The sequence below is a fragment of the Sprattus sprattus genome, assembly GCF_963457725.1.
Source record: "Sprattus sprattus genome assembly, chromosome: 14".
NCBI classification, from domain to species: Eukaryota; Metazoa; Chordata; class Actinopteri; order Clupeiformes; family Clupeidae; genus Sprattus; species Sprattus sprattus.
This window is the reverse complement of record NC_137912.1, coordinates 5947436-5958994: the sequence shown is the minus strand read 5'-3', so window position 1 is coordinate 5958994 and position 11559 is coordinate 5947436. Positions and strand designations below refer to the sequence as shown.

Here is an 11559-nt window from a genome sequence, read left to right as displayed (position 1 = left end):
TCAAGGAGCCGGCCAGCAAGCCCTGCCAGTTCTCCCCGGTAGAGGAGGTGTCGGAGCAGTCCACGCCAGAGCAGAGCCCAGACAAGGAGCAGGCCGACGGGCCCACGGCCAGCACCACCTGCACCTCCACCACCAACACCACCGCTAGCAGCAGCAGCAGTAGCAGCATAGCTGCCCCCAGACAGCCCAAACCCCCTCCCGCTGCGGCCGCGTGCTCCCAGCAGCCTCTGCAGCGTAGTGGCAGCATGGAAGGCAACAACCCCAGTGCTAGTGCCAGTGCAAGTGCTAGTGCCAGTGCTAATGCCACTGCTAGTGCCAGTTTTAGTGCCAGTTTTAGTGCTAGTGCCAGTGCCGCCAGCTTCTTATACGGACTGTCGCGGAGCCAGCAGCACCTGGCCAAGCCAGCGCCCGGAGCCAGTCACGGTCACAGGCACGGTGCCGCTCTGAAAGGCTGGCACTCGGACATCCTGCTGGGGCCCGTAGCCGTGTCCTCGTCCTCGCTGGCGGGCGGCTGGTACCTCTCCCACGAATCGGCAGCGCGCTTCTACTCCACGTCGGCCATCTTCAGCGCGGCGTACGGTTGCGGAGGGGGGAGTGGCGGTGTGGGTCCGGGGCTGGAGTCGGTGAGGAGGCGCGGACGCCAGCGGAGCGGGGACCATGGCGATTCGAGGCGCAGCTGGCACGAGGAGAGCACCTTCGAGAAGCAGCTGAAGCGCCGCTCCTGCCAGATGGAGTTCGGAGACGGCATGTCGGAGAGCCGCTCCCGCGAGGAGCTCGTCAAGGTGGGCAGCCAGTCCAGCTTCTCGGGGAGCATGGAGATCATCGAGGTGTCCTGAGAAGAGGCTGGCTGTCCGCCCGGGTCGGGGTCGGGTCGGGTTGGGTGGGGTGGGTTGTTGTGGTGCATCCACCCATACGAACTGGTCCACAGACTAGGCCTCTGAAAGGAAAGAAACTGGTGTTGTGTATAATCTTGCGCAATTTGCGTTTGGTTTTTGTTTCGCGAGCCGTTTTTTCAGTCGTTTTTTTTCAAGTGAAGTGGCTAAATAATTTTGCATAGTGGACAGATTTATTTTTCTCCTTTTTTTTAGAAAAAACAAAAACAAAACAAAACTGACCGTGGTGGGTTTTGTAATGACCTTTGTGATAATCTACATAAGAACTTGCAACTAAAAACAGCTGCACATTACAGAATGTTGAAAAGAGAACGCATTCAAACATGTTTAGATTATTTTTTCATAATTTTTTCCTAGTTGTTTGTTTTAACTGAGGACTGAGCCTGATGTTTGTCTGTGGATGAGTGTTGCTTATAACTTTCGTTTCAATTCTTTTTTTTTTATATTTTATCCAACCCCACATTTTTGCCAGACACTCTTACTCAAACTTGGAGCCTGAACCGAAGCAAGATTGAATGAAGTTGAAACTAGACTGACGGTTTTTGTTTTTCTTTCACTCTTTTTCCATTTTTGTTTCCTGATTCTCTCCCAAGGGTGCCTTAGTAGCAGATATACAGTACCTTACCAATCCAAATCAAGGGGTTCATTTTATTTTTATTTCATTGCATTTGATTTCCTTATCTTTTATTGTAATGTGTAGCTCATTGACAACTACAATCTCAGGTCTTCTATTGAGCAGTAGGAACAAAACCGAATGAAGAGATCCCCAACTGAGGTGGTAGCAGGTGTTTTGTGTTTTTTGTTTTCTTCTTATGAGGTGACAGAATTTTGAAAAAAAGGTTTGCTGAAATGAAATGCCTGTATAGAAAGCTTTTCAAAACGTTCTTCCCTTTTTGGACTGATCCTAGATCAGCTAGCCTACAGAGGACAAGTGAAAAAGAAGTTTCTCTCCAGAGGAGTGTTTGAATGTGGATCAGTGTTTTTTAAAGGGAAAAAAAGAGGTAAAACTGGACAGGTGTACTCACCTGTCTTGCACAGGTAGAAAGAGGGTTTGTTTAGTAAGTGTTAGAGAAAGAGTCGGGAACTCTTGTTCAAAGAAACTTCATAGTGCAAATTCAGGTGTGTACTTTATGGCATCAATGCGGATGGCTATGTATTGTTGTCTGACACCAACCTCATGCAGAGTGTGAAATGACGATCGCAGTGTGTCGCTCTTTGCAGTCATCTTCGCATAATAATTATTGCACTATCATGGTTTGAGAATTGTTCTAGTTGCGGGGAAAGTGTTTTTTTTTTTTTAAAAGTTAGCTTTTGGTTTCGAGCAGGTTAGCACTGCTGTTTTTGATTAAGAAAAAAATGATGCTGTGCTTTCTGAGTGACTGTACCGGTTGATTTATGGCAGGGAATCAAAAAAAGGACCTTCCTTTTAATGTTACCACTATTTGCCTTAAGATAATATCATTATCATCATTTTATGTTCTTCCTTTTCAGCCACAAAAGTGACAGGTGTTGCAGTCAAGAAATGATTTGAAGAAGCTGATCAGTGAGTCAATGTGTGACATTTGTGTGACATTTCACTACAAAACAAAACAAAACAACTTTAGGGAAGATTATTGAGGGGATGAACAGGATCCAAACAATAGAGGTGCAAACAGCAGAACCAGCGATGCTATTGGCGGTTTAAGATAACATCAGGTGTGCTTCCTCTTCTTTCCATAGGTCAGAAAAAAACACCCTTGTGGTGCAACGGAACACCATCTGAAAAACAATCAGCAATCAAACCCCACAGTCAAACAAAAAAAAAGTGAACTTAGTGAAGGTCAAATGTCCCAGAATTAAGGAAATGACGACTTTCTATGTGAACTCACGTGAGAATGTGGTACACTGGTGTAAAGGAACTATTCACAGGGAAATGTAATTCAAATGACTAAATATTAAGACCCTTTGAAACGAGCAAACAGAATGGAATTCAAACCTATTTGAACCCAGTTAGGACCCTTAATGCCGTGTCAAGGTGTCTCATCTTCTGATTGGAGCGGTTTCACTTACAACCATTAGATAGGAGGACACTTCTAAAAAATATGACCTTCAAGTTGTAGTGGAAATAGATCTGATACACCGTCAACTAATTTTCTTTTCAAGTTTGAAGGGACATATCCCCTCCCAAAATAGTGTATTACTCTTCTCAGTCCCTCTAGTCTTATCAGAAATCCTCTCCTCAAATGAAGATTCACTCCTCCATGAAGATGAACATGTCCTTAATCACAGCCACCAAAATATCACCACACGATTTTCTTTTTAAAAGACCGTTGGTGCTGTTATTTTATTACCGACACTACTTGTCAGCAGTGTTTATTGACATGACGGCCCACGGGGTAATATTTCCTGCTCAAGGCACGGGGATGCACAGCTGACATGACAAGTAACTTTCACACTGTCATTTGATCAGCCTCGTTGTTTCACCCTTCATAGTCTTCCTCCAAAAGCTTCAAGATGGATGTTTAAGTGATCAAGTCTACAGTGGCAGCAGTATTATTTACTGCATTTGTGTAATCCACCTAGAGGATTTACAGGTCAGCGAATAAGAGGGGAGTTAGTTGGTCTGCGAATAAGAGGGGAGTTAGTTGGTCTGTCAGCTGGAAAGAGGCAGGGTTTAAGGTATGTCCAGGGTGTACTAACAAAAAGCATGTTTTTGAATGAAGTTGTATGAAATACAACACGACTAAATCTTGGACATTGGGGTTTTAACACTCTGGCTATTGAAAACAGTCAAACATCACAATAAGAAGGTGATACCTCACAACCGCATCTTGATTTCTGACACGTAAAGGTCGAAAGGAATAGCATACTCCAGAGGGTGAAACTCTTGAAATCTCCCCAATTTTCCTGTGCCTGCCCACCTGTCTTTTGTATGTCATTTCTTTTTATATAACGGTTTAATTTAGTAGATTTTTTTTTCTTTTTTTAAAAGAAAAGAAGGGATTTGAGTCGAGAAGTAACAGCTCCATTCAATTGAAGGCTTCCCCAAAAGCTGTGAACAGAACGAGGGACTTCACACGGATGGAAGTCTGTATGTCTGTGTTTGATTTTGTAAAACTGTGTATGTAAGTAACTCTGTATAGACATTTGAGGTTTGCAAAAAAAAAGCAGTGTTGTTCAGGTGGACCGCTTCCCTCGAAAGGCGAAACAGCAGACAAGACAAAGCACCAGGTCACTGCAAGGTCACTTGGAAGGTCAGGGCAGAGGGTTACACTGAGAGCTGACGACTGGAAGAGTTTTTGGAAGGTACAGGTCTGTATGTAGCACAGGGTGATCGCTGGTAGTCTAAAGCATCACATCCAAATTCCAATATCTATTGCCAATAAATGTAAGCAATGAACCATTGATTTTTTTTTTTTGTGATTAATGTTATGGATTTATAAAAAAGCTGACAATACTGTACAGCATCCGGAAAAAAACAGAGATGGTACCCGTGTGATGTGTGCAAGGAGGCCTCTGGCAGCGTTTGAGAACATAGTTTGCTTTTCTTTTCAGCAGCGCGAACAGATTTCCATATTTGATGAAGTTCATGTTGATTGAGCATTAGTTGTATGTTGACTGTTGAAATAAAGGTTGAAACGGTACTCAACATATGAAGTTACTGGTGTACTTAAATTGAACTCTCTCATTCTCTCTGGGTGTGTGGACTGGAAATAGATTTTTTTTTGCCTTAAGTCTAACAAGTGGATTTAAGTCTTTTAGGCTTTCAAAGTCAGAGGTTTGTGCCGATCTGCTTTAAATGACATTGATCAGGGGCGCACTGTGGCGCAAGCAGCAGCCCCAAACCATATACAGGCTTGAACGCCCACGGGGACACAGGTTCGAATCCGACCCGCAGTCATTTCCCGATCCCACTCCACACCTCTGATTAAGGTAAAAAGCTTTACAATAAATCTTTTAAAAAAAGGAGAGGAGAAAGGTGGACGAGGGCCTGGTCTGTGTACATGTGAGCCAGTGTCAAAACCAAAGTGTTAATTGTTGCATGCACCAAATTGCTTCAGCACAGCAAAATTCTTAAGACTTGGCCAGCATCATCATCTACGCAGTAGACGTCATACAGATAACAACATTTACCAAAAAATAACATATAACAGTGTTGCATCATCATCTAGTCCATGTGCCAGTCTCTGAATTCTGGGAAATGTAGTCCATGTGCCAGTCTCTGAATTCTGGGAAATGTAGTCCATGTGCCAGTCTCTGAATTCTGGGAAATGTAGTCCATGTGCCAGTCTCTGAATTCTGGGAAATGTCTGTGAGTGGAGAGCAGCACTCGTGAGAGAGACCCTCATTGTGGCTGCTCAGTCATCTGTGTGCTGCTCTGGGCTGGTTAAAGCGGGCCGTTTCAAGGACATATCAGAACCAATCCCCCATTCTGTGGGCTTCCCTGGAATGCATCTGTTCTGTTCTAATGTTCAATTCAATTTTATTCAATTTAATTTATATAGCGCCATAACAATACAATTGCCTTTAGGCGCTTTAGTTGTCACAAGAAGATTGAATGAATTCAGTCCCTACTCCCTACCATTGGCCATTTTACAGTAAGCATTTCTTACTACAGTGTAATAAAGTAATAATAAAGTACCGTACAGTAATAGATAATAGTATGTACTATTTAATTGAGTATATAGAAGGCCTACATCTTTAATAATCCTAGACTCAACTATATTGTATAATACAATATAGACTATATTGTATATAGTCTATATTGTATTATTACAAAATGTACTAATATAAAATAATTAATTCATTTAATTTTTAACGCAAAAGTATCTCAGAGTGCCTACATATTAGAAACTAACTATAATAATAAAACTAAATAAAAAATGCATAAGCATAATAGAAAACTTAGTGGTGCTAGATTTAACACATGGCTAGAAATGCCTTCCTGAATACATTTTTTTAAAGTCCAGCTTTAAAGGAGTGAAACATAAAACATACTAGGTACATTGTATCCTGTCTGTGCCTGCTGTGTTCTGGAGTGGAGTGATGCACAGTATGTACCCAGGGCTGAGGCGGGAGGCGAGAGGCTTGATTAGTGTCGGAGACTGAGGACAGCGAGCGCTCTCTGAGTGCGCTCAGAACAGCTGAGCAGAGGAGGAGAGGAAGAAGAGAGACGAGAAGGCAGAGAAGAGGAGAACTCCAGGCCTCTAGTGTGGTGTTGTTGCCAGGCAACGCCTCTGCCGCGGCCCCCTTCTTTCTCTGGAACTCCACTACTGAAATGCTCAAAGCAACCCCCCCCAGCACACACTCGAGTGTCAAGAGAGATGCGGAATGAGATTCAAGCCCCCGCCTCCTCTCCCCCCCAAAACTAAATGGGTGACATCATCAACCTTTCTCTGTGCCCCAAGGCAAAGCAAACCAGGGCCTCACAAGGCTTGCCTGTGGATGACCAGGAGCTTGAAAACATGCACCCACGCACACACACACACACACACACACACACACACACACACACACACACACACACACACACACACACACACACACACACACACACACACACACACACACACACACACACACACACACACACACAAGGAGAGGGTGGGCCTTCTAATTCCCCTTTCAAAGGCTCACAAGACTAAATTCCCTCGTATTGTTTTGGCCCAAATCAACAAGCAGCCAGGCTTCACTTACTCTGTGTTCCTTGGTGAGGACTGGAGTACAAGCGTATCGGTTTAGTAACGGGAGATGCTTAGTCTTAAATCTTAGAGAAATTTGCAGTGGTTACATTGTAGTGGAATATTTCCACTTCCAACACTTGAAGCTACAAAAGTTATTTGGTTGTGCACTGGTTTGGTAAATTAACAAGTACGGTATTCAATTTCCCCATAGTGCAGTGTTTTCCTGGTGGGCTCAGCATTAAACCACATGCAATGCACAACCTGTTCCCTAATTGTGCTATAAAATAAATGCATACTCCAATTTGAAGATATTTCATTTAGGGGTGTGCTAGACTTGAAGGCTAGACATTTAAAGATATCCAAGATCGGCATAGAGTTTATACATGATTAATATACAGTAACTAACAGTAATACACAGTGACCTTTGTACTTCATTATTCACTCTGTCCTTCACACAAACATACACATGGACATACTTATAAAGTTCTAGAATCACAGGTTCAGATGTTCACTTGTATTGGCTCAGGTGATTTATGCCCATGCCAAATACATTTCCAACGTTTGTCCATATACCATTGGCGTTTATCTCAATACAGAGGTAGCTGTGATCCCCAAACAGTATTGATTCATACACAACTCAAGTGACTGCTCTTAAATGTACGGTAGGCAACGTTGGAGAAACCAGCAAGAGTATGCTAGATTTTGGAAGAAGACGACCCAGAATAATACCCACCCCTTCCTTCAGGGCTCCCTCAAAGCCACATGAATGAGCACTGCCTAACTACTGATGGAGGACGACTCCACGAGAGAAAGAGAGAGGTGAGAGGAGCGCAACGAGCCGTCATTGCTAACCGTATCCAACTAACGCACATTTCATTCTCACAACTACAAAAACTCACAAATAAGCTACATTACCAGATTTACAAAATGTCCCATTCAAGCCAATGTTGACTTACGTAGGATAAATACCCTAAAATTACTCTTGCTCACAACCACAATGCAGACATCGTTGAACATATACACAGATAGACTACATACAAGGTACGTGTAAATATAGCTACATAGGATAGTCGACTCTAGCTTCCAACAGCGTAGCTTACATTGGCGTTGCGCTTATATTTAATGTAGCTACATGAGTAACTTGCTACATTGGCTACAAAATAATACATTCCCCCCAAAATAGATAGACTTGTCCAAACAGAAATACAGCAACCATGGCATCACTTTTCAGGCCCTTCAACTCCCTCAGATGTTGCCATTGTGACCTCCTGACCTATTAGGTCTGAGTCTGGTCTAAAAATCTAGGTTATAGCTAAATATGTTAAATGCCATAGCCTACCACCAACTACAAATCACCAACTTAGTTGTAAACAATACAACTAGTGGAAGAAGCAAGGTGCTCAGTGTTGCCAGATTGGAAATGGCGAAGTATCGTACCAAATGCTCAAAATGATCGTCTTTGGAGGATAATTATCATGCATCTGACAACACTAAGAGGGTGGTCGACCAATGACAGTTCTCTCTACAGTCAGAGCTCGCGCAAGAAGGTGGAACATAAGGGAGATACCAGAAGACCCAGAGAAACACAAAAAGCTTAGCTTTTGGAACTCCTTATCTCTTTAGCTACCCAGGAACTTCTGTGGCTGAGTGGTCAGTCGACTGTCAGCCAGACTGCGAGGAGGAAACATGTTGGCTTGCCTAAGTAACCCACATATCTGGCTGTGCTTAATTTGTGTCACAGAGTTTGTGTTTATTAACCATGGAGGCTTTTTGGTACACAGGCCTTGAACAGAACTTGAACTATTGCTAATCTCCTTCACCATTGCCACTCTAAGCGAGGGTTGTTTAGGGAACATGGTGTTTGTCAGAGAGGGTCAAAGGATCAGTTGCCCCCCCCTGCTGTGGTGAATCCCAGTGTGGCGCTAAGTCGACGCAAGGACAAAAGGGCACAGCTCGGCGTGGGCACCTTCGGTCACTAGGGCTCCCTCTGGGGCACATATCACAGGGCCCAATGGTCCACTGTCAGTACAGAAGACAGCTATCCTATCCACTATACCACCAACACCCACAAAAGCTGCCGCCACCACACCATTGCCTAGAGCCTGCCCAGTGCTGTAGTCTAGTTTTCTGTGGTGGGTATACTGTCTGTGATGGGTCGGTGCCACAGCTCCCCCCTGGCCTAGGTTTTAGTGGAGATACGCAAACCCACAAACGTTTTAGGTGGTAATACGGTGTATACCTGCGTATCACGTAGACTACAGCACTGAGCCTGCCACACAGAAGCCGCCCCATGCTTCACGCCTCACACACTCATGCTTCAGGTTATGAGAGTAGATGAGTACAGAGCATTTGAGTTAATTATTGCTCTTGGGAATTAAAGCGAATTTCAAGAAATATACCAAAAATACTTCTTAAATGAACCTCATTAGCTTTTAGGTCTGGTCTTTTTTAACATGATCCTGAACCAAATTTTGTCCTGTGTTGGTACACCTCCGCTAGGACAAAATGGCAACTAGAACTGTGGTTGGATAGTCCGTCCTGCTATCTTTTCCTAAGCACTTTACCTCGATGAAAAACATCATGAGGTTAGGGAAAGATCTGAAGTAGAATTCATAAGGACTTAGGGAAAGACAACCGTGGTGCTACGAGAATCCAACTTCACTTAGACTGGGCTACTAGTTATGTGTCGACAGATGTTATTGACTTGGGTCCCTTTGATCGGATGGTCATTGGTTGCAAGGAATTGTAGAGCGATACTACCACCTTTCCATTCGTAAAGGATGGTCCAGTGTACCCTATACCAAAGGAAATACGAAAGGAAGCATTGAAGAAATCATGGCTGCCACTTAAGATACCTCCGGGTCATTTAAAATCAAATCAAACTTATTTTGTACGGCGCATTTCATACCAGGAGATAACACAATGCGCCTCACAGAAGGGAAAAATGGGGGGGGGGGGGGGGGGGGATAAATAAACAGGAAAAGATGTAATAACCACACCACGTTTTACTATGTTAGCAACCTTCCTAAGCATAAAAGACTATCCAAACAGGGCCTAGAACTTGGAGGGCAGAACAAAGCCTTGAGGGAAATTATCTCCTTTTTAAATCGGTGGCGCCACCTACTGGTTTGTCATCAGTTGGTGGTTGTGCAAGTTGAAGGACCTCAGTAAGTGGTTGCCTGTTGCTTACTCGGTTACCATGGGTTATGTGACCAAGAGTTCAAATGTTTCCTTTCTGTTGTTACCATTTCATCAGTGCTGTGTAAGTAATGCCTTTTGATCATCTGAGATCATGTTGCACTCTGGCAAAGAACTGCTCATTCACTAAACCATTACTGATGAGATTCAGTATGTAGTGGGATTTGTATTGTATGATTTGTATTAGTATTTCTTATCCTTTAAAAGTGAGTTCAACAGAAATAGGTTGTCAGTAGTACCACAGAGATATTCTCCATTTCAAGGCGCTATCCAAGTCCCTTTACAAATAGCACAAACATCCAAGCGGCCCATGGTATGGGAGATGGTTTTGGATCTGCTTGCGGCAGTTCCAGAGTGTAGACAATGACTGAAGTCTGACATACAAATCACTCATTTGACATTGATGTTATTTTGTGAGGTTATATTCGACAAGAGACAATACAAGGACAACAATCCATCTTAAAAGTTCACTCATTTTTATTAAAAAAATCAACATTTCATTTGTTACAACAGCTTATAGTAGTTATTGAATGGGCTGTACAAGTCTGTTTTATACAACGTTTTACATGTAAAGCGATCAATGTACAAAATAGTTAGTGGAAATTAAATGCATGACTAACCAAATGTTGGTCATCTTGAAAAAACATCCTTGCAAAAGCACCATGGTATAAAAATGAATGAGTGACCGACTCTTCGATTCGAAACAGACTTATTTCTCCCGTTTCCCTCCATCGGATTCCATTGTAGCTCTCCCAACTCGGTGGAGCCAAAAGTGCTTTTTTTTTGTACGGTTTACCCACAGCTAGGCTACACCAGCGAAACAACTTCTACGTGGCGACTTGCTTCTTATCCCGTCAACACTCACTTCCGTTACGAGCTTTCCAAACGTTTTCAGCACTCTGTTTGCCACCTTTGCCATCCTCTACTTGTCCAGTTCCAAAAGCTAATCTGAAGAGATGCCCAAGAGGCATATGATTCTATGCTACACTCCATTTTGACATAGATCAGCAGTGAAGCTGAAAAGAGACAACCAATCAGCTCGCCCCTAGGATGCAGTGCCTCTATCCTGATATGATTTCACACCTTTGGATGCCAGTTTTTTTTTGTGTTTGTGTGTATATACATTTCATTTCGCAGACACCATGCTACATACATCCAAGAGAAAAGTTGGCAGCACTTTGATGGGATTTCGGTCTCTCACTCTAAAAAGACACACACACACACACACACACACACACACACACACACACACACACACACACACACACACACGATCAGAGCAATCACACACACACATGATCTCAACACACACACATTCTTTCAGTTTTGCGTTTCGTTGTACCTGTAATTAAGCAGGAGTTCCTGTAAAGTGCAGTTTTAGGAAAAATGAGAACCTCTCCCGGCAATGCTGGTTTGATCAGACTGTGGTCGATGGACCAGTGACTAAGGTTTTACCCAGAAGCCCTTGCAAAACAGAATTTTTTTTTTAAAGGGACATCAGGGTCAGGGGTGGGGTCGGGGGAGGGTGTCTACACACGCACACATTACATTAATGATTGTACCACAAACTGATCTGGAGTCATTTTTGGTGGTGTTGACGACAGCAGCAAAACGTAGTGACGTGGATATTTCAGCCGAGGAAAAAACAACAAAAAAAGAGAGATACGACACAAACCCACAAAATAAAACTCTGGTGACTGGCAAACAGGCAGACCGAGGATGCCTTTCAATTATTCCAACTCAGAATTGAAAAAAAAAAAAAAAAAAAAAAAAAACTAAAACATTGTCCACATCGAGGACTTCTC

General features: G+C 43.2%; 1 protein-coding gene across 5 annotated transcripts in view; it reads left to right on the top strand.

Moving 5' to 3' along the window:
- dusp16 (dual specificity phosphatase 16) overlaps window positions 1-4521 on the top strand; it is a 29881-nt gene extending 25360 nt beyond the window's left edge. For all 5 annotated transcript variants that reach the window (XM_080850897.1, XM_080850894.1, XM_080850893.1 and 2 more), the window contains exon 7: window positions 1-4521. This exon is cut by the window's left edge and continues 623 nt beyond it. In XM_080850897.1, the coding sequence (XP_080707023.1) occupies window positions 1-836 (836 nt within the window). In that variant the 3' untranslated portion in view covers window positions 837-4521.
- Window positions 4522-11559: the final 7038 nt, after the last annotated feature.